The sequence below is a fragment of the Bos taurus genome, chromosome 13, assembly GCF_002263795.3.
Source record: "Bos taurus isolate L1 Dominette 01449 registration number 42190680 breed Hereford chromosome 13, ARS-UCD2.0, whole genome shotgun sequence".
Classification (NCBI taxonomy): domain Eukaryota; kingdom Metazoa; phylum Chordata; class Mammalia; order Artiodactyla; family Bovidae; genus Bos; species Bos taurus.
In genome coordinates, this window is record NC_037340.1 from 73,136,931 (window position 1) to 73,160,403 (window position 23,473).

At 52.4% G+C, this 23,473-nt stretch overlaps 2 protein-coding genes across 2 annotated transcripts in view; one reads left to right on the forward strand and one right to left on the reverse strand.

The window, feature by feature from the left end:
* The first annotated feature begins 8,114 nt into the window (after positions 1-8,114).
* Positions 8,115-13,534, forward strand: KCNK15 (potassium two pore domain channel subfamily K member 15). Its single transcript, NM_001206546.2, has 2 exons — positions 8,115-8,397; positions 12,852-13,534. The coding sequence occupies exons 1-2, from the start codon at positions 8,115-8,117 to the stop codon at positions 13,532-13,534; spliced, it is 966 nt and encodes a 321-aa protein (NP_001193475.2).
* Positions 13,535-14,654: 1,120 nt separating this feature from the next.
* RIMS4 (regulating synaptic membrane exocytosis 4) overlaps positions 14,655-23,473 on the reverse strand; it is a 72,483-nt gene continuing 63,664 nt past the window's right edge. The window contains exon 6 of the mRNA XM_025001266.2: positions 14,655-19,225. Coding sequence (XP_024857034.1) covers positions 19,007-19,225 — 219 coding nt within the window. The 3' untranslated portion in view covers positions 14,655-19,006. The remainder of the gene's footprint in view (positions 19,226-23,473) is intronic.

Here is a 23,473-nt window from a genome sequence, read left to right on the forward strand (position 1 = left end):
CCACACTGGCTAGCCTGCTGCAGCTTTTAATCTCTTGCAGCCCAGATCCCTAAGAGGCGCTCAGGTTACAGAAAAGTCACGGCTGACATCTCGAAGGAGCTGATATTTATCCTCCCCTGAGGCCAAAATAATCCATTCTTTTAGGAGAGAGACCAGAGATCTTATCAGGGAAAATGCTCAGGGCTTCTGAACATCTAGAAAATTACTGAACTATATCCTAACTATAAAAATCAATCCCTTAGGATCTCAGTAGGTCTAGGAAATAACCAGTGTAGAAAAGAGAAAGAAGAAATTAATTGGGTGGAGTGGGTGCTAACATTTGCTGGGCACCTTATCTGTGCTGAGTGCCCCTTCATGCGTTCCTGCCCCTACCAGGAACACTGGTAGGCAGATGCTTTTTTTTTTTAATGTTTATATTTATTACTTATTTATTTGACTGTGCTGGATCGCAGAGGCAGCATGCAGGATTTAGTTCTCTAAGCAGGAATCAAACCTGTGCCCCCCTGCATTGGAAGTGTGGAGTCTTAGTCACTGGACTACCAGGGAAGTCCTGAGGCAGATTCTTTTATCCCCATGTCACAGATGAGGAAACCGAGGCTCAGGAAGATGTGGTCACTTGCCCAAGACGAAACTGACATCTGACTTGCCCGGAAGCGCATGTTCTTTATTAACCCCTGTACTACCATGCACTGCCTTAGACAGCAGACTTTCCTCTCTGTCTATGCCCATTTCTCTCTCTGATGTGGGAATGACAAGGCCTGCCTGGCTCATACAGCTTCCAGAAAGATCTTGACTCATCAGGGATGAGAAGTGCTTTGAAAGGCATCAAGGACTCATCTGGGGACTGGAACCACCTCTCTCATTGTCCTCAAGGTGGGCAACCTTGCAGCTCTGGAAGAAGATCCAAGGCCTCGTTGATGGGTCCCGGGTGCAACTCTAGCCTGGAGGGATGGAGGAAAATCACTAGGTCCACTCAGCTTCCCAAAAGAAAAAGCAGCGGGGAGGCAGAGGGAGGAAGAGCCACAGGGGGTGCCATGGGGTGTTGCTGTTTTTGGTGACTGCTCAGCTGACGGCCCTCCAAGCTGAGAAACACACATAACACTCTAACCTCTTCTGGCTTAAAATAGAGCTGCTGAGCCGAAAATGCCAAGTACAGGGCAGAGTCACCTGCCTCGCAGGGCCAGGCAGCTCGCTGTGGCCCCAATAATACCCCCCCACCGAGGGCCCATTTGACAAAGCACCTCTCAGCTGCATCTCATAAGATGGTCACAAGGGTGGGGGCGGGCAGCCTCCCAGCAACCCCCCACCCAGATTCTGCTTTGAGATGGGGAAAGTGAGGTCCAGAGAGGCCACTGGAGGGTGATAAAGCCCCCAGCCTCTTTCCTGATGAGGCGGCACCATGTATCGGAAGGACTGTGACCTTGGGGGCCAGACAGCCCCGAGTTCAAGTCCTGACTCAGCCGCTGCCCGGCTCTGAGGACTTGGCAAGTGGGGTCTCTTCTCCTCTCCCAAACCCCACCCCCGTCTTCCTGCCCTGGGAAGTGAGGACCCCCTTAGCAACATCTGTGAATGTGCCTAGTACGGACAGCGTTCCACAGTCTTAGCTTCACCCCCGCTTCTGGAAAAAGAATTCTTGACATCTGCAGGTAGACAGTCGTAAAAATGGATGAAAAGTGGCTACTGAGCACCTGGACAGGGACACACGAGTGTCTTTTATAATGCTCGACATGGTCCTAGGAGGTGGGCATTACTCCCATTTTTCAGATGGGAAAACCAAGGAACAGAGAAGGGAAAGTCTTCTATCCAAAGATACTCAGGTAAAAAGTATCTAAATCCAGACCTTGTTGATCCCAGCTGTGTCCAGGAGTGGGACTCATTAACTGTCCCTAGGATGGACCCCACCCTTCTCCTAAGAGCAACCATTCCTCTACCCCCATGCTGTCCCCACAAGCTCTTCTCAGGCCCTTCTCAGGCTGTAGGTCCTTGGTGCCCCACCCACCCCAGTCTGAGACTGTAGCCAGGTTTCTGATCCTCTGAAGTCTGAGCAGGAGTCAGAAAATCAAACTTGCTGATGCCATCAGCAAAAATAAGGCTGAGACAGCGGCACCAGCTCCCTCGCTTCTGGGCCACTGAGCTGCCCGCCTCCAGCTTCTCAGGAGAAGAGAGGGGGGTCCAAGGCCCCTCTCCTAAGCACTGGACCCCAGTTCTGCCCGAGAACTGAGCCAGGGCAGGAGCTGAGTCTAGCCTTGTGCAGACCTGGGCCTTTGCTCTGTTGTGATACTTGCAACACAGGCAGCATTGCTGCGTAGGTCCACAGGCCAGGCGCTGCTCTCGGGCGGCACGTCTAGCAGCTTGTTTAATCCTTGCAACCACTATACTAGTGCGCTGTTGCTGCCATAACAAATGATCACATGCTTAGGGCCTCAAGTGGGCTTCCCAAGTGGCTCAGTGGTAAAGGATCCGCCTGCCAATGCAGGAGACGGGTTGGATCCCTGGGTCGGGAAGGTTCCCTGGAGGAGGGAATTGAAACCCACTCCAGTATTCTTGCCTAGGAAATCTCACCGACAGAGGAGCCTGGTGGGCTGCAGTCCACGGGGTGGCAAAAGAGTCAGACATGACTGAGCTATTAAATAACAACAAAGTGGCTTGAAAAACACAACTGTATTACTTTCCAGTTCTGTGGGGTGGTGGGCTACACAGGTCACACTGGGCTAAAATCAAGATACTAGCAAAACTGCGTTCCTCTCTGGAGACTCTAGAAAGGAATTTGTTTCCTCGCCTTTTCTAGATTCTAGAAGCAGCCTGCTATCCTTGGCATGTGGCTCTCTTTTCCCATCTTCAAAGCCGGCCACATCAGGCCGAGTCCTTCTCACCTTGGTTCCCCCTCTTCCACCTCCCTCTTCCAACTCTGAGGACCCTTGATCACACTGGGACCCCCCCAGAGCATCAGGATGATCGCCCATCTCAAGGTCAGCTGATTCACAACCTTAATTCCACCTGCAACCTCAATTCCCCTTTGCCACATAACCTAACATATTCACAGGGATAGGATGTGGACATCTTTGGGGGGGTCCCCAGGTGGCGCTAGTGGTAAAGAACCCGAGTGCCAACGCAGGAGACATAAGAGATGCAGGTTCAATCCCTGGATCGGGAAGATCCCCTGGAGGAAGGCATGGCAACCCACTCTAGTGTTCATGCCTGGAGAATCCCATGGGCAGAGGAGCCTGGCGGGATACAGTCCATAGCATTGCAGAGTCGGATACGACTGAAGAGACAGCATGGCTAGGCATCTTTGGGGGGGAGCATTATTCTGCTGACCACAGCATCTTCTGAGACTGGAACTTTTCTAACCCCCCTAGAAAGCAGGGAGACTGAAGCATCCCAAGTTCACACAACTGGTAAGCAAAAGTAGGGAATGACTGCAGGCACTGGGGTTCAGAGTCCCCGCTCTGAGCTTCTGGCTGCTTGTTTGTCCACAGTCCCTGGATGTGAGCGCTGTGCCACATCTGGGTACTGGGGGCAGACGGGTGACCAAGATGGGATCCCTGTCCTCAGGGGGACACACAGAGGGAATTCAGCGGGAGGAATGCAAGATGGCAGGAGCCGGGAAGCCTCAGAGAGCCCAGAGGAGGGACACCTGAGGAGTCAGGGAAGATGTCCCATTAAGGGAGGGGTACAGGACAAACAGAGTGTCAGCCAGCTGCCTCTACTACATAAAGAAGTTGTGAGGATTAAATGCCTTAATACATGTAAAGCGCTTGTACCAATGCCATACTCCTAGCAGGCATTCAATAAATGTTGGCTGTTGAGTGCGCTGAGGAGAAGGCTGTTCCAAGCAAAGCAAGGGGTTGCAGAAGGAACTGAAAGTTGAATGTAGACGGAGCCAAAAAAAAAAAAAAAGAAAATGCAAAGGGGCAGCAGGGAGAGGGGCTGGAGCGATCACAGAGGACAAATGATGCATGTCAAAGACGCAGCAGAGGGACTTCCCTGGCGGTCTAGGGGTTAAGACTCTGGGCTCCCCAGTGCAGGGGCTCAGGGTTCCATCCTGGTCGGGGAACTAGATCCCACGTGCCACAACTAAGAGTTTGCATGGCGCAACTAAAGATCCCACATGCCACAAGGGAGATCCAAGATCCCATGAGAAGACCAGAGATCCTTTGTGCTACAACTAAGACCCATCGAAGCCAAAGAAATAAATGATTTTTTTTTTTTAAGCTGCAGCAGAGAGCTGGGAGGGTGGGGGTGCAGACAGCTGCAGGAGAGGCTGTCCAGCACCCTGCCCACACATGCCGGCCCACCTAGGACTCTGACATGAGCGTCATGTTGGTGCTGGTGGGGAGGGGTAGATGCCTCAGGGAGTGCTGCCAATGGAAGGTGCCCCAAGTGCCCAGCTGTTCAGGCCAGCGACCCTGGGATCATCCTTAAGTCCTCCTCTTCATCCTCCACATCTAACCCACCAGCATGTCCTTTGCTCTGTGCATCTGGGTAACACTAGGTATAGTAACAGATGGACTCCAGACGTCAGGGGCTTAATGCCATCAAAGTTCAAAATAGGTGTTCTTTGGGGGACCCTTTGCAGTGTGTCTCCCCAGCTCCTCCCACCCCGTGGCTCTGTCCTCGCCTAAAGACTTGTTTAGTCTTTGTGACCCCATGGACTGCAGCACACCAGGCTTCCCTGTCCTTCACCATCTCCTGGAATTTGCTCAAACTCATGTCCATTGGTTGGTGATGCCATCCAACCGCCTCATTCTCTGTTGCCCCTTTCTCCTCCGGCCTTCATCTTTCCCATCACCAGGGTCTTTTCCAATGAGTTGGCTCTTCGCATCAGGGGTCCAAAGTATTGGAGCTTCAGCCTCAGCCCCAGTCCTTCCAATGAATATTGAGTTTATTTCCTTTAGGATGGGCTGGTTGGCGTCCGAATTGTGTGCGGTTGGGGGAGAACGGTGGGGGCCTGGCATGTGGCGCAGGTTTATGGACCAGGCCTGGATGGGACGGAGGTCACCTCTGCCCTCACTCCATCGTCATGTGAGCCTGCGGCTGGCCGAGTGTGCCTGGAGCCACCTCCGCAGCATTTCAGACCCACCCAATCGTCTCCATCTCCATCGCACCCCCAGCACACATTTGGAGGACAAGAGTCTCCTAACTGGCCTTCACTCTGGGCCACCAGAACACTCTTAAAAAAAAAAAAAAAGTCAATTAGATCATTGGTGTTTGTTTTCCTGCCTAAAGCCTTTCCAGGGTTTTCTATTGTACTGAAGAAGTCCTCAGCGATCAATGCAAAGAAATAGAGGAAAACAACAGAATGGGAAAGACTAGAGATCTCTTCAAGAAAATGAGAGACACCAAGGGAACATTTCATGCAAAGATGGGCTCGATAAAGGACAGAAATGATATGGACCTAACAGAAGCAGAAGATATTAAGAAGAGGTGGCAAGAATACACAGAAGAACTGTACAAAAAAGATCTTTACGACCCAGATAATCACGATGGTGTGATCACTCATCTAGAGCCAGACATCCTGGAATGTGAAGTCAAGTGGGCCTTAGAAAGCATCACTATGAACAAAGCTAGTGGAGGTGATGGAATTCCAGTGGAGCGATTTCAAATCCTGAAAGATGATGCTGTGAAAGCGCTGCACTCAATATGCCAGCAAATTTGGAAAACTTAGCAGTGGCCACAGGACTGGAAAAGGTCAGTTTTCATTCCAATCCCAAAGAAAGACAATGCCAAAGAATGCTTAAACTACCGCACAATTGCACTCATCTCACATGCTAGTAAAGTAATGCTCAAAGTTCTCCAAGCCAGGCTTTAGCAATACGTGAACCGTGAACCTCCTGATGTTCAAGCTGGTTTTAGAAAAGGCAGAGGAACCAGAGATCAAATTGCCAACATCCGCTGGATCATGGAAAAAGCAAGAGAGTTCCAGAAAAACATCTATTTCTGCTTTATTGACTATGCCAAAGCCTTTGACTGTGTGGATCACAAGAAACTGTGGAAAATTCTGAAAGAGATGGGAATACCAGACCACCTGACCTGCCTCTTGAGAAATCTGTATGCAGGTCAGGAAGCAACAGTTAGAACTGGACATGGAACAACAGACTGGTTCCAAATAGGAAAAGGAGTACATCATGGCTGTATATTGTCACCCTGCTTATTTAACTTCTATGCAGAGTACATCATGAGAAACGCTGGACTGGAAGAAACACAAGCTGGAATCAAGATTGCTGGGAGAAATATCAATAACCTCAGATATGCAGATGACACCACCCTTATGGCAGAAAGTGAAGAGGAACTACAAAGCCTCTTGATGAAAGTGAAAGTGGAGAGTGAAAAAGTTGGCTTAAAGCTCAACATTCAGAAAACGAAGATCATGGCATCTGGTCCCATCACTTCATGGGAAATAGATGGGGAAACAGTGGAAACAGTGTCAGACTTTATTTTTTTGGGCTCCAAAATCACTGCAGGTGGTGACTGCAGCCATGAAGTTAAAAGACGCTTACTCCTTGGAAGGAAAGTTATGACCAACCTTGATAGCATATTCGAAAGCAGAGACATTACTTTGCCAACAAAGGTCCGTCTAGTCAAGGCTATGGTTTTTCCAGTGGTCATGTATGGATGTGAGAGTTGGACTGTGAAGAAAGCTGAGTGCCGAAGAATTGATGCTTTTGAACTGTGGTGTTGGAGAAGGCTCTTGAGAGTCCCTTGGACTGCAAGGAGATCCCACCAGTCCATTCGAAGGAGATCAGCCCTGGGATTTCTTTGGAGGGAATGATACTAAAGCTGAAACTCCAGTACTTTGGCCACCTTATGCGAAGAGTTGACTCATTGGAAAAGACTCTGATGCTGGGAGGGATTGGGGGCAGCAGGAGAAGGGGACGACAGAGGATGAGATGGCTGCATGGCATCACTGACTCGATGGACGTGAGTCTCAGTGAACTCCGGGAGTTGGTGATGGACAGGGAGGCCTGGCATGCTGTGATTCATGGGGTCGCAAAGAGTCGGACACGACTGAGCGACTGAGCTGAACTGAACTGAACTGAAGAAGTCAAGTCAAGTCACTCAGTCATGTCCGACTCTTTGTGACCCCATGGACTCTAGCTCCCCAGGCTTCTCCATCCATGGGATTCTCCAGGCAAGAGTATCGGAGTGGGTTGCCATATCCTTCTCCAGGGGATCTTCCTGACACAGGGATCGAACCCAGGTCTCCCACACTGCAGGCAGACTCTTTACCATTTGAGCCACCAGGGAACTTTTCAGAGGGCCTGTAAAATCCCCTGTGAACTGGACTCTCTGTCTTCCTTTTCATCCCCACCCCCACCCTGACCCCCCACCACCCCAATTACTGTGACTCCAGACACACTGGCTTCTCTGCTTAAAGGACCTGCACGTGCCGCCAGTTGCTCCCCGGGGACGCTTTCTCCCACCGTCTTAGCTGTAATTGCCCCTTCAGCTCCCACCCTCCACCTGCCTTGCAAGATAGGATGTTTTCCTTCTCACGCTTTTTTTTTGTTTTGGCCGTGCCATTGGCCTGTAGGAATCTTAGTTCCCCGACCAGCGATCCAACCCGCGCCCCTGGCAGTGGAGGCGCGGAGTTTTAACCGCTGGGCCGCCAGAGAAGACCCTCACACTTTTCTTAAATTATCTTTTTGTTTGTTTTTCATACAACCCTCTATCCTAGGATATCCGCTCTATTTACACCAGGAATGTAATAGATCGTGTGTACCAGCAGGTGCTTGATAAGTATTTGCTGGATGACCAACCGAACGAAGGAATGAATGACTTGCCCAAGGTCACAAGACGAGGAGGGCGGTGGAGACCGGGCGCCTGCACAGCTGGACTTTGGGCGCTTCGGTCTCGCTGTCACGACCTGCAGACGCTACAGCCCCGGGGTGCCGCCGGGGAAACAAAGGCAGGGGAGGCGCAGGCAGGTGGCAGCTGCAGGAGCCCTCCGGGCCCTCGTCGGCCCCTTGCCCCGCCCCGCCGAGGCGCCGCCCCGGGGTGCCACACCCCAGCCGTCCGCAGCCCCGACTCCTGCGGCGAGCGAGGCGCGGGGCGACCGTCGGGGCGCATGGACGGGGCGGCGGCGAGCGCGGCGCGGGGCCTGGGGCTCGGCGATGAGGAAGCAGAGCGCGCGCACCGCCGCGCTCGTCCTGTGCATCCTCTCCTACCTCCTGGTGGGCGCCGCCGTCTTCGACGCGCTCGAGTCCGAGGCGGAGAGCGGCCGCAAGCGGCTGCTGGCCCAGAAGCGGAGCGAGTTGCGGAGGAAGTACGGCTTCTCGGCCGAGGACTACCGCGAGCTGGAGCGTCTGGCGCTGCAAGCCGAGCCGCACCGCGCCGGCCGCCAGTGGAAGTTCGCCGGCTCCTTCTACTTCGCCATCACCGTCATCACCACCATCGGTGAGCGGCCCCCGGCACCTCCCCCTCGGCGCTTGCTCCATCCCCAGGCACCCGCGGCGTCCCGGGGTTTCAGTCCCACCTCTGCCTCTGCCAGGCGGGGTGACTTTGGAGCAGTCATTTCAGCTCGCCGAGCCTCACTTGCCTCCCTCTGTCGGATGGGCTCTGTGGTTTCCACGCAGGCCCGGCTGGGAGGAGACAGTAGGTCCCCTTTGCCAAGAGGCAGTGGCAGGGGCTGGGAGATTGATAAAGTGGAGTCGGAAGCCCAAGTGGCTGGAGTTGCTTCCTTGCCTGGGGGGCATCACGTTAGCTGTGTGACCTCAGACCAGTTGCTTAACCTCTCTGAGCCTCAGGTTTTCTCCTCTGTAAAAGAGGGGTGCTAACAGGCCCTACCTCAAGGCTGTAGTGAGACAGTTTTCATTAAGGAGATAATATATGTATAAAGTTTTAGCACAGGGCCTGACAAGTAGAAAGCACTAACAAAAAGCGGCGGGGGCGGGGGGGGGGGGGAGGAGATTGATTTTTGTGTTATAACAAAAAAGAGAACGGGCGCCTAATCTGTCTTAGTCCCTGCAATATGGCCAGTGCCTAGCTTGTAGTAGACACTCAATAAATATTTGTTAAAGGAATGACTGATTACCACCAGCTTTGGACCTCACCCTCGGGGATTCAGAGCACTTTCTCTGCAGCATCTGGACCTCCAACCGTTGCCATGGCTACCGACTGGTTGGTACCTGCGGAGCCCAAGCCTGGGGAAGCAGGAAAGGAGTGGAGCAGGCTCTCGGGGCTCCATCCACCACCCCAGGCTGGCTGTGGAGGTCCCAGTGTCTCTTTGGGCCTGGACCACCACCCTGGAAACCAGTGCTGCGGAGAAAGCTCCTCCATAATGCTCTTGCAAGTCAGTGTGAGTTTGTGGGTTTAGTGGTGGAGTTGAAAGCCTACATTCCGAAATTACAGAGGCCAGAGTCCCGGTTTTCATCTCTGTTGCCTCCTGCCTTCTCTGGCAATTGATTGTACCTCTCTGAGCCCCGGTTTCCTCAACTACAAAGTGCAACTGTTGCTATCTTACTGAGTGATTGCCAGGTTTAAGTGAGGTCAAGCAGGTTAAATGCATAGCACAAGTCCTGAGGCTAAGTAGGGACTGTTAATTAGCAATAATGACAATTCATTATTTGCCAACTGTGGGCCCAGCTCCTATTCAGCCCTTTTGACCCCTCCTGTCAGCCTGGGTACCCCTGCTTCTCTCTCTTGGCTCAGCCTAAGACCCTCCCTGTCTCTGCACCCAGGGTGTGGGACCCTGTCCACCTCCTCTGCCCTCCCCCACATTTTGGAGGCCTCCCAGCTGGATGTGGCCTCCACTTCTGACTGCTTGCCTCTGACCTGCACCTGGGATGGGGAGGGAGTAGGGACCAGGGTGTGGAGAGCGACTGAGGAAATAGCAGTTTTACCGCTTCCTGCCACCTGGGGGCGCCAGTATGGTTGTGTGAGCCAGGCTGCAAAAGCTAGCCTTGCAGAGCCAGGCGACAGAACCCAGGGGCTGAGCTCTGCAGGAACAGCAAAGAGCCACTGAGAAGCTATGGAGGATAGTGGTTAACAGCTCAACCCTGTGACCTTTGGGCAGCTTTCTCCCTCTGAGCCTAGTGTCCTTATCTGTAAGATGGGGATAATAATCTCATACAGTCATTGAGACGATTAAATAAAATAATCCATGTAGAGTACCTAGCATGCCTAGTTATTATCATTATTCATTTTCCTGTCTGTCAAAACCAGACAAATGGCTGGAAACAGCACTGCCTGGCCTTTTATTCTTAAAGACGCTCCTCCGTCTCACACTCTGTACCTCCTTCAATCTGGTTTGAGTATTATTATTACTGATTATTTAAACTTTCATTGAGCTCCTAGTCTGTGCAGGGCACTGGTGATCAGGGACGTGAGAAATGACTAGTTTGGTCTCTGGCCTCAAGGACCTCACCGTTTAGTGGCAGCAGGGTCCCTGCCCCGCAGATAGATAGAGGCAGACTATAGAGCCATGAAGTAGAAACATGAAGTGGAGTCATAGATCTTTAAATATATATATATATGTATCTAGTGTTGATATTTCAAATGTTATATATGCACACACTTCACACGGTACAGAAGGTATAGGATGAAAGGAAGTCTCCCTTTCTCCACATCCGTCAACCTATAAATTCCCTTCTCTGGATCAAATGCAGTTATGTTTTTTGAGTATCCTTCCAAGTATCTTCTCTGCCTATATATTCCTTTACAACACACACAGGTAGCTCAGTTGGTAAGGAATCCATCTACAATGCAGGAGACCCCAGTTCGATTCCTGGGTCAGGAAGAGCCGCTGGAGAAGGGATAGGCTGCCCACTCCAGTACTCTTGGGCTTCCCTGGTGGTTCAGCTGGTAAAGAATCTGCCTGCAATGCGGGAGACCTGGGTTCGATCCCTGGCCTGGGAAGATCCCCTAGAGAAGGGAAAGGCCACCCACTCCAGTATTCTGCCTGGGGAATTCCATGGACTGTATAGAGTCCATGGGTTGCAGAGTCAGCCACGACTGAGCTACTTGTACTTTTATACATGATAGAGGCATTGTGTTATACATGCCTTTTTGTCTCTTGCTGTTTTCACTTCGTATATTCTGGTGATTTCTTTACATCAGTCCCTGAAGAACTGTGTCCTCTTTTTCATGGCTGATTAGCAGGGCTCCTCCACCCTGGCACTGTTGACATTTTGGACTGGCTATTCTGGTGGGCTTCCTTGGTAACTCAGTGGTAAAGAATTCACCTGCCAAGGCAGGAGTCGCAGGTTTGATCCCTGGATCAGGAAGATCCCCTGGAGAAGGAAGTGGCAACCCACCCCAGTATTCTTGCCTGGAGAATTCCATGGACAGAGGAGCCTGGTGGGCTACAGTCCATGGACCCCAACAGTTGGACACGACTGAGCGACTAAACAACAACAAATTCCGATTGTGGGGACTGTCCTATGCATCAGAGAATGTTAAACAGGACCCTGGCCTGCACCCACCAGATGCCAGCAGCACCCACCACCTCTCAGGTGTGACAACCAAACCTGTCTCCAGACATTGCCAACTGTCCCCTCAGGGGCTAAATGGCCCTCAGTTGGAACCACAACCATCATTGGATGGCACCATGGCTGTTTTTCACCAGGCTCTTTCTGATGAACATTTAAGCTGCTTCTTATTTTTGCTGTCACCAACACTGTGGCAACGACAACTCCCATGCACACATCACTTTGCACGTGTGTGTATTTTAGAGGACTGCTTTCCTCACTGCGGAACAGCACAGGCCAAAGGTGTATTTATCGTTTGGCAAATGGGGACAATTTGCTGGAAGAGGCATATTCTACTGGGGAAGGGACACCTGACTTTTCCTGGGTTATGGGGCCCTTTGAGAATACCATGAAAGCTTTCACTTTCCAGGACCTTGGGTCCTGGAAGAGATACACATCCACCAATCCCACAATGACTGTTCCGGACAATCATTCAATGTTCCTTGTGCCGGACTCAAGGCAGCCCACTCATGTTTGCGTTCCCTACACATTTAGGGGATCAGTGAGGGACTCCACCAGACTGAAATAGGTGTTTCATGAGAGTCTGGCTTGGCACAGGAACTGGGAACGGCTACCTGGGTGTGGGCAGGGGGAAAGTCCACTGGGGGGAGGGGAAGCATGAGAAAAGGACAGGCTGGCTGAAACGGCATGGGAGGCTGCAGGGAGAGGGGGTTCAGGTCACGGCATTGCCTGAGAGCGCGGACTGTACCCTGAGGATACTGGGGAGCCACAACAGATTTTTTTTTCTATCAAGGGCACAATTTACAGATTCAAATTCATTCTTTTTCAGTGTACACCTGTGCAGGTTTTGCCAAAAGAAAACCTGTCGTGTAACTGCAGCCATGATTTCAAGGCAGAACATTGCTAGCCGTCCCCAAAATTCCATCGTGCCTGTTTGTAGTTAGTTCACTCGCTTCTCTCACCTCCAAGGACTGGCAACCACAGGTCTGTTCGCTGATCCTAGTTTTGCCACAGAAGTTGTGCCAGTTACCCTACAGAATGTCATTTAAATGGAACCCAGCAATATATAGCTTTTTGAGCTTGGCTCCTTTCACTCAGCATAAAACATTTGAGATCCATCTTCTGTTGCTGAGGAAACAGCAGTTCCTTCCTTCCTGTGGCGGAAAAGAATCAGTCCGTTGTATGGATGTACCACAGGTTGTTTATCCATTCCCCAGGAGAAGGGTATTTTAGGTTGTTTACAACTTGGGCCGATTATGGGTAGCCACAGAAGGTTTTAAAGCCGGGGGAATGACCTAGTTCGAACCAGCATTTCAACATGCTCTGCGGGCTCTAGAGGATGGGGACAGAGACCCGGCAGGAAGAAGGCCTGTGTGTGAGGAGACGGACGCTCGTCAGCCTCCCCCTTCCTTCCTCCTCCAGGGTACGGCCACGCCGCGCCGGGCACGGACTCGGGCAAGGTCTTCTGCATGTTCTACGCGCTCCTGGGCATCCCCCTGACCCTGGTCACCTTCCAGAGCCTCGGCGAGCGGCTGAACGCGCTGGTGCGGCGCCTCCTGCTGGCGGCCAAGCGCTGCCTGGGCCTGCGGCGGCCGCGCGTGTCCCCCGAGAACATGGCGGTGGCCGGGCTGCTGGTGTGCGCGGGCACCCTGGCCCTCGGGGCCGCCGCCTTCGCGCACTTCGAGGGCTGGACCTTCTTCCACGCCTACTACTACTGCTTCATCACGCTCACCACCATCGGCTTCGGCGACTTTGTGGCGCTGCAGAACGACGAGGCGCTGCAGAGAAAGCCGCCCTACGTGGCCTTCAGCTTCCTGTACATGCTCCTGGGGCTCACGGTCATCGGCGCCTTCCTCAACCTCGTGGTCCTGCGCTTCCTGGCGGCCGGCGCGGACGCGCCTGAGCGCGCTGCCCGCCCGCTCCGCCGGGGGGCGCCCGAGAACCGAGGCCCCGCGCGCCGCGCCGGCCTCATCTCCGTCTCCTGCCGCCTCCACCGGCTGGAGCTGTGCTCCCGCGACAATCCCGGCTTCTCGCCCCCCGCCAGCCCCGGGGCTGCGGGCGGCGGCAGAGCCGATAGGCCCCCGGCCCGGCGGAAGTCCATCTGATAGCCCTTCCCTCCTGTGCATCTCTGGAAGTGGTCCTTGGCTGGGCCCCAGAAACTCATCCGGGGGGTCGATCCTAGAACCTGAGGGTCTGGATTCACCTATCGTCGCCCCCTCCCCAGAGCTTGGAGAAGGGCTGAGGGGCCGCGGCCTCAATGCCGTCCTCTGCCACGAGCAGTTTCTCACTCCCTTCTGGGGCGCGAGCCCCGCTCTCCTCTCCAAAAATACATTAAAAGTCGCATCATAAGCAAAAGCACGACTCTTAAGTTGCCCCGTAGGTGCAAGTCCCCTGTGGTCCAAATTGTTCTAGGAAGGCGTGGCCACACACATTCTCCACGATGCCCGTTTTTCTGTTGTGTGAAACCCACGGGAACGTGGGTTTTCCGCGTTGTGGGGGAGATGCACGACTTCCCACACTGGAATCCTAACCAGTGAGGCCAGCCGCTCCCACTATGAGAAGCACGGGGATCAGATGGACTGAAAACATTTACCATCCAGCGTGGACCACTGGGCAAAATGTGCACCATTTAAAGACTACTCATTTCTCTTACTCGGCATGTAGAGTGGAACTGGCCCCAGCCCCAAATGTCATGTTCTTTGTCCTTGGCCAGCCCCATTTTTGGATGGGGGAGGGGGTCTTGCTGACACCCACCGTGTCACTGGGACTACCTGGACCAGTCTTCCCCCCACCCCCAACCCTGGCCGCTGTGTGCAGTATGTGGGATCTTAGTTCCCTGCTGCTGCTACTGCTGCTAAGTCACTTCAGTCGTGGGGATCAAATCTTTACTTTCTAAGTGTGGAGTCAACCACTGGACCGCCAGGGCAGTCCCTGGGCCACAGTCTCTTCTGGGAACTGTGAGGTCTGGTTATTGCCAATCAGCCACAATGGGACTTGAGGGAATTCTCATCCCCTCCCTGGGCCTTAGTTTCCACATCTGTAAAATGAGTTCACCCAGTACCCTGTTCCCTCCTGTGCATCTCTGGAAGTGGTGCTGGGATGGGCCCCAGACCTGTATAAATGGACACTAACAAAGCTGAAATGGCACAGCACTCAGGTCATTAAAATTAACAGCCCTCAGCATCCCAGAGAGAACTGCGTCAACACAAAACAGAGCAAGCTGGGTTAGAAAAGCCAAAAACTTTAATTTTCAACATGAGCTACATGGTCATGAACACAATGCAACGTGACCTGCTCCAACCCAGGGGCCCCAGAAACCCTCCCTCCCCCAAAGCCTGAGGGGCTCCTGCTCCTGGAGAGGGAAGACGGGGAAAGGTGAGTGGAGAGTGGGCCTGAGGACCAGGGGTCTGCCTTCCTGCCACCCGCTCAGGAGGCAGTGGTACGGTGAAAGGGCTCAGAGATGATGTCCAAGGCCCTGGGTTCAAGTCTCCACTTTGCCCTCACAGAAGCTATGAGTCAAACGGGCATGTCAGCGGCTCCCGGGTGGGGTTTGTGAGTCAGATGAGCTCATGGACATGAAAGCTTTCCGTCCACTCTGAGGTGCTGCTATAAGACATGGGGCCTCCTGGAGCCCAAAGGAGTCATTACAGGACAGTGGGCGATGGAGTCGGGGCACCCCGTCCCCTGGGTCTGGCACAGGGCTGCTGCTCAATAAATAAATGCAGGTGGCCTTGCCTAACGCAACAGCTGTGCTCCAAGGGCAGCGGGGCTCAGCGGTGCCTCTCAACGCTGAGATGTGCCCATGAGCTCCAGATGTAAGGAGCTGGACGGTGGATCAGCTTGTCAAGTACATGACCTCAACTCTGCTTTGCCCCACATTGAAGAAAAGAGCTCTGAACCGCTGGAAAACTGAGTTCTCCCCTGAGCTCAGCCACCAACTCCCAGTGGCACCTTAGCGAGTACCTTCCCCTCCCCGGGCCTCAGCTTCTTCTGTAAAATGGGGCTGATAACTCACCCAGGCCTCCACCGACTGCCCGGGAGCTCTTGTGAGGGTACACGAGAGATAAAAGCACTTTGCAAACAAACAGGTGTGAAAAGCACTCCGAGAAGTTCCCATGTTATTCTCTCTAAAGGTTTGGGGGGGAATGCCTTAATGTGAGGTGTACCATCGCCCCCCTCACTCCCACACAGCCCCAGGAAGTGCTGTCTGGCCTCCCTCAGAGTGGTCTCAGAGGGGCTGTGGTCCCTTGGGGGGAGTCCCCACTTAGCATCAAGACCAGGACCACAGCCTGCACAGCCTCACGTCAGTCAGGGCAGACCCCCCCCCCCATCCCCCACCCAGGAGAGCAAGGTCTCTATGGCAACCCTTCCCCCTAAACCCAAGGCCCAGAAAAGTTACTGGCCCATCAAGATGCAAGCAAGCAGCGCGGGGTGGTCCAGGGCCTAAAGGTCACAGATCCTCATTATGGCAAATGTGCCCTGGAGCAATGGTCTGCTGTTCCATGGAGGAAGAAGGACAGAGCTGCTTCTGTTCTGGCCTCATTGCTGAGGGGTCTTGTCTTGGGCAAGCCACTTACTGATTCTGAGCTTTGGTTTCCTGCCCTCTCAGATGGGACTATAATCAGCGCTGCCCATCTTTTTCAAGGCCCCTGGGAGGAGGCCATGGAGAGAAGGGCAGAGGAAATATTGCGGGGGGGAGATGGTGGCCCCACTTGGTCCTGCCCTGGCTCCAGCTCAGCCTCCGGGGGGTTGAGGAGGCCCAGATTGCCAGTGTCGTGAACTCACAGGTGACCCCAGGGGCCTGTGATCTCTCTGTTAAGATGGAAATCATTTCACCGATGGTCCCAAAGCTCCTTTTCCTTTAGTGTGACAGGCAGATTCTGGAGAAGGAAGGTGGAGATGACTCCCTCCCACCGTACCCTGGCATGTGACCTTTGGCCCAGAGATTGAAAAAAGAATCGTCCCTTAGAGACCCCCAGGCCCCTCACACCCCTAATTCCCCCAGTGCCACCCTCTCAGCTCCTCTTCAAATGGGGAAGTTTGAGCTGGCAAAGGACCAGATAGGAGCAGGCTGGAAGGTTCCCCAAAGCTAATGATGAGAACAGCCACTCCCTCCCCAAGCCCCCATCCCTGGGTGAGGACAGATGGGGGGTCTCATGCCCAATGGTCGGAGCCCCTTGGAAGGCGGCCATGTGCTCACAACGATGATACAAAGAAAGAGGGCTCCAGCCCCCGTGCCACCCCACCCCTCCGGGAGGTGAGCTGAAAAACCACAGAACAAACAGAAAGTCATTGAGGGGGGCCCTCGGTGACCACCCTCAGGATGTTATTGCTTTGGAGCGCCTTCTCTCTTTATAAAGGCTGTGCAGACCCACCCCCAACAGGGCGGGCTCAGGTTGGGGAGCAAGGCTGTGCCCACCCTGTCCTCAGGTTGGGACAGCCAGGCCCCAACCCGGCTTTGAAATGCTACCCCTGAACTACCAGAGCAGTGACAGCTGGAGAGAGAAGGCGCTCTCCTGGCTCAAAATATTCCGAATGGTGAGTAATAAACAAACGGCAGAGAAATCACACTGGTTTAAAAAAAAAAAAAGCACAGGGGAGGGGCCAGTTCTGAGCCCCGCTGCCTCCACCCCAGCCTTGGGATTCCAGCCGCCATGATTCCAGGAAGGTCAGAAGGCCTCCTGGACCAAGGGGGGGACGCTTCCATCTCCCCATCCCTATGCAGGGGAGCGCTATAACTCAACCAGAACTTCAAAGGATGCCCAGGGCTGGGAACAGGCCAGGGGAGGGGAGAGTTCCAGGTGGAAGGGCTCACCTGGTCCACAGCCTAAATGGTGGGGTGTGGGGAGAGTGGGGATAAGGTGGGACAGAACACAGCCGGGCAATCCTCAGTGGAAAACCACCTCCTCTGATGGAGCCCCAGCCCCCTCCAAGGCCCACATCCTCAGGAGTGCTTCCTAAATAAAATCAGTCCCAAGGGTAATAAATCAGAACATCTGAGTGTCATGGGCGGCTCTGGCTACAACCCTACATGAAGAGGGGGAGGAAAGGGAGGAGCAGGAGGAGGGGCCAGCCTCCCCTGAACCAGGTCCAGGCTTGGACCCAGGCCAGGCCGGCAGGGAGAAGGCTGCCTCCTGGAATTTTCTCCATCCCCTCTGTAAGGACTCTATGTGAAGCTAAGACCTGGCCCAGGGCCAGGCACTCTAAGCCTACTCGGCTAACCAAGACTACGTCCTACACAGCAGGACTGGGTAATGACGGGGGGGCGGCGGGTGTGTGTGTGGGTAGTGGGTGGCTGGGTGCCTCCCAGGGGAGGTGGCAGAAATGTGCTTCTACAGAAAGGGGCCAGCCTGTGTCCTCCCCGCATGCAAAAGGGCTTCCAAAGGCTCCAGGGAGGACCAGGCCGGGGGCGCCGGGAAGGCAGCCCCCAGGCCTGCTCAGGAAGGAATCTCCCCCTTCTCACACTCCTGTCTCGCCTCATTCTCTTTCTCTCCTTGAGCCAAGGTCACTGAGGCCGGAGCAGTTGGTTCTGCCCTTAGTACAGGATGGTTTGTTTAAAAAGACTAAAACTGGGGAGCTCGCGTGCCTCCCCAGGCCCTTAGCCTGGAGGCAGAGGGCCAGACAAGATGACCTTTGACCTCATCCGACAAGGAGGGATTCTCCTACCTGGGAACCCCTCACCTTGGCACCACGAGTCCCAATCCCAGCTTTCTTCACACTCCCTCTCTAAACCGGCATCCCCCAAATTCAGAGACTGGTGAGCTCTCTGGGGCTGGGGTTCTCGAAAATTAGGGTCCCCCAGCTCCTCGGTCGAAACACAGCCAACAGAGTTCTTTCCAGTCCGCCCACCGTGTGCAAACTAGCTTCTTACAATCCCACAAAGCCAGGTGCCCTGGGGGCCCCTGCCAGGCCCCGGCACCCCTTTCCTCTCCCCTGGTCCCTGCTGGACCCCATGTTCTAGAGCCACCAAAAGAGGAACAGGCAGGGGACGGACAGATGGACTCGAACAGGCGGCGGCAGAGCTCCTTCCATGGGCAGGCGGAGGGAGGCCTGAGCTCCTCTTCAAGTCGGGGGCGCGGGGCCCCCGGAGTTGGCGCCGGATCCTTGCAAAGCTGCCCCGTAGGCTCGGGGGGCAGGAGTAGCTGCCTGAACCCGGTGCCGCAGGAAAGACACTTGCTGGTAATTGGCACCATGGAGATGGCCGCTGGGTTCTGGACATGACTCCGGGCAGCGAGCTTCCAAGGAGGCAAAAAGGGGGTGCGGTCGGACAGAGTCGGGGGCAGGAGGATGGTGTGCTCTGCCGCCTCGATCTTTCCTTTCTCCGGACTGCAGACACATCCACCAGGTCAAGAACCGGCCAAGTCAAAAGTGCAGCCAATCCCATCGGGAGAGGGAAGGTCTCGGGGAATAGGAGGCAAAAAAGGGGTGAGGAGGGGCCCTGGGGGGTTCAAGTCTCCCCATTCAGCTTCCCCACTGGGTGGGGAGAACCCCGGCCTCCTCTGTTCAATATGCCCTGGGGCCTGGGGTCCCAGGTAGGGTCTCCGGACCATCTCGGGGAGCCCCTCCCCCTCCCCGCACTAAGATCGCTCGCCACAGGGCCCCACGGTGCTCTCGAGGGACAGCTGGGACGCCTGCCGGAGCAGGGGGCCCGTGGCTGGGTCCACCATGGAGGAGGTGGGGAAGAGCTTGTACCAGCCCACGGCCAGGGTGGTCAAGTCCAGCTCCTCCAGCAGCACGCGGGCCACGCCCATGAACTGCTTCCGCTCCATCCGCCCGTAGTTCCCCCACACGATCACCTGCAGAGCAAGAGACACAGTGGTTCAGATCCTGCCAACGCCACTCACAGGCCCAGAAACAGAACCTGGGGTCACCGTGTGCCTCATTCATCTCCGGGTCCTGGAAGTCCACCTCCTTAAAATGGCTCAAGTCCCACCAGATGCTCTTGGATGATGGGCTTCTTGCCTCCAATCTTGCTCTTTCTTTCCACCTGCCCCATCTTTGAGCCCCAGCCTTGAGGGCTGACCCTACATTGTGAGTGTCCTACCTACCCCCTCATCCACCTGCCCTCTGCTTCCAGATCCTCAGAAATAAAGGTTTTAAATGGGGCTAGTAGTTGGGGACTTCCCTGGTGGTCCAGTGGCTAAGACTCTGCTCTCCCAATGCAGGGGGCCTGAGTTGGATCCCTGGTTGGGGAACTGGATCCCATATGCCCCAACTAAGACCTGGCACAGACAAATAAAAATAATAAATAAATTTTTTAAAAACTTTAAATAAATTAAAAAAATAAAAGTGGTTAGAACAGCCACATGTAAATCAATGCAATTAGAACATTTTCACAGCATATACAAAAGTAAACTCAAAATGATTTAAACACCTAAAACATGACATCATCAAACTCCCAGAAAAGAACTTAGTCAAAACATTCTGACATAAACAGTAGCAATACTTTCATAGATCGCTTGCCCAAGGCAAAAGAAATAAAAGCAAAAATAAACAAATGGGACCTAATCAAATGTACAAAAAACTTTTGCACAGCAAAGGATACCATCAAAAAACGAAGACAAATGACAGAAATAGGAGAAAATAAGACTGACAAAGGGTTAATATCCAAAATGGATAAAACAACTCATACAACTCAATACTGGGGGAAAAAAATCAAAAAAGGGGCAGATGACCTAAACAGATTTTTTTCCAAAGAAGACACACAAATGGCCAATAGGCACATGAAGAGATGCTCAACATCACTGTTAGAAAAATGCAAATCAAAAACCACAATGAGGTATCACCTTACACCAGACAATACGGCCATCATCAAAACGTCTACACACAATAAATGCTGGAGAGGACAGGGGAAAAAGGGAAACCTCCTACCCTGTTCATGAGACTGTAAATTGGCATAGCCCACTATGGAGGGTCCTTAAAAAAATCAAAATAGAGCTACCATATGATCCAGCAATCCCACTCCTGGGTATATATCTGGAAAATGATGAAAATTCTCATTGGAAGAGATACATGCACCCCAATGTTCATGGCAGCGCTATTTACAAAGTCAAGACATGGAAACCACCCAAGTGCCCATCAACAGACAACCGGCTTAAGAAGATATGGTATGTATACACACATACACACACACACTCAGCTTTAAAAACAATGAAATATTGCCATTTGCAGCAAGGTGAATAGACCTAGAGTATATTACACTGAGTGAAGAAGTCAGAGAAAGACAAATACTATATGATATCACTTAAATGTGGAATCTAGAAAAATAATACAAATGAATGTACACACAAAACTGAAACAGACAGAAAACAGTTATGGCTACAAAAGGGGAAGGGAAGGGAAGATGGGAGGGACAAATTAGGAGTATGGGATTAACAAAGTACTATATATAAAATAGAAAAGCAACAAGGATTTACTGTATAGCATAGGGGACTATGGGCTCCCCTGATGGTTCAGATGGTAAAGAATCCACCTGCAATGAAGAAGACCTGGGTTGGATCCCTGGTTTGGGAAGATCCCCTGGAGGAGGCCATGGCTACCCACTCCAGTATTCTTGCCTGGAGAATCCACATGGACAGAGGAGCCTGGCGGGCTACAGTCCATGGGTGTAGCAAAGAGCCGGACACAACTGAGCAACTTAGTGCACACACACATACAGGGGAATATACTCAGTATCTTATAATAACCTACAGTAGAATAAAATCTGAAAAACTAACTGAATCACTTTGCTGCACATTTGAAATTAACACAATACTGTAAATCAATTATACTTCAACTTTTAAAGTGGCTGCCACATGTAGAACACACATACTAGCCTCTTTCCTTTTTTCCAACAGACTCTTTTGTGCAGTACCTTCCCCATTTCTCGGTCAACCTCTCTTTCTTAGAGCAGCCAGACAGGTGGTCTCTGTGGCTGCAGGACCCTCATTTGCTCTCCTCAGGTTGTAACTCTGCCCCTCTCTAAATGTGGGCTGGCTTATCGCTCACAAGACCTATTGTCTTGATGCACACACTTTGGGGTCAGACATGTGTAGGGGCGAGTTCCAGTCTTGTCTAGGTCGTTTTGGGCAAAGTCACTTAGCCTCACCGAGACTCAGGGTTCTTGTTTGTCAATGGAATCTTCCACACTCAGCTTACCTGGCAGGCGAGGCTCACAGGAGATAATAAATGTGGAAGCTCACTGTAAGCTGTAAGCCGTTCCTCAAGCACGCAGAGAGGTACACAAACAACGTGGGCCACGGCTACTGGTGACTGCTCGTCAGGAACTGTCTAAGGCCAAATCAGCCCTAGATTCAATCTTCCCAATAACGCTATAAAAACGGATTCCGATTGCACAGCTGTTTAAACTGGGGCTCAGGGAGGTTAAATCATTTGCCCGAGGTCACTCAACTAATAAATGGTCAATGCCCCCTAGGTAACTATGTTACCTAGGTAACTCTGAACAGATACCATGTGTAAAACAGAGAGCTGGTGGGAACCTGCTGTATAGCACAGAGAGCCCACCTTGGTGCTCGGTGGTCACCTAGAGGGGTGGGGAGTGGAAGGGAGGTTCAAGAGGGAGGGGATATATGTATACATATGGCTGATTCACTTCCTTGTACAGCATAAACTAATACAACATTGTACAGCAACTATATTCTCAATAAAAAAAAAAGCAGCAGCCCATGTCTGAGTGTGTGAATGGATTTGTTATCACTGGCATTATGGGCTTAACTGTGTGCCCCTCAATTGCATACTGAAGCCCTAACCCCAGAACGTGACTGTATTTGGAGACTGGTCCTTTAAGGTGATTACATTAAAATGGGCCATTAGTGTGGGTTGCAGTTTTAACTGGTGTTGTCATAAGAGCAGAAGATTAGGACACACAGTCAGACACCAGGAATGCCTGCGTGTAGGAAAAGAACCGTATGAGTTCACAGCAAGAAGGTGGCCGTCCGCAAGCCAAGGAGAGAGGCCTCAGCAGAAACATAACTTGTGACACTTTGATCTTGGACTTCTATCCTCCAGAACTGTAAGAAATAAATTTCTGTTGTCTAAGACCCCAGGTCTATGGTATTTATGGCAGCTTTAGCAGATGAACACAGCTGGTATCACTCAATCGTGGTGGGTCTGTCTTGCCCTGACATTAGTCAGAAGGCTCAGCAGCAAGGACCCCCATGCCAGATTTCTATTTCTTTATCTCTCTGCATCCCAGACAGGGATGTGCTCTGGAGTTTCTTCAAAGATGCTCAGGCCAGAAAACACAGACCTCAGTCCAGTGGGCCAGGCGTGGCCCCTAGATGGCCTTCTGGTTGTTTTAAATTGTCTTTGAATGCCTCTAGACCAGAAAGATTTTTCCCAACTTTGTTCTGACTAATATATACAGCAAGACAGACATTTAAATCACCCAGTGAACACGTGAGATTCACAACTGAAGCAAGTGGCTCCACCAAATAAGACCTGCCTTACTAAGAATGAGAAATGTTTTCTTTCCTAGTCCTATTTTCCATTTCTTTCCTATTTCCTATTCCATTCCATTAAAAAAAAAACAAAACCCACTAAACTGAGTTCATAAATTGCTGATGGGTCACAACCTACAAATGGAAAGACTGTGCCATAGACAGGACCCAGGCTTTCCAGTTTGGCAAAAGCCCGCTGTCTTGGAGATGTGGAACACCTTGGGCCTACCCTTGTGTGCTTTGCCTGTTCAGGTTAGGAGCAAGAAACTGAGGTATAAACTAGAGATGCCCAAAGAGCGGCTCTGAGGGACCTCCCTGGCAGTCAAGTGGCTAAGACTCCACGCTCTCAATGCAGGGCGTCCGAGTGTGATTTCCTGGTAAACTAGGGAACTAGATCCCACATGCTGCAACTAAGAGTCCACGTGCTGCACTAGGACCTGGAGTGGCCAAAAAAAATAAGTATTTTTAAAAACAAAGGCAAACAAAAATAAATGGCAGCTCGAAGACAGGAGGCATGCGGCTCCTGAGGCATCCAGCCGGGCCCTGCCGACCCCATGACGGGCAGCTAACGCTAGTTTCAGCAAACATCTTTTGTTGTATTTTGTT

Excerpts from the sequence above, each read along its gene's own strand:
- KCNK15 (NM_001206546.2), top strand. The coding sequence starts at position 8,115 with ATGAGGAAGCAGAGCGCGCGCACCGCCGCGCTCGTCCTGTGCATCCTC. Across the intron at positions 8,398-12,851 it reads CACCGTCATCACCACCATCG|GGTACGGCCACGCCGCGCCG; the intron begins GTGAGCGGCCCC and ends TTCCTCCTCCAG.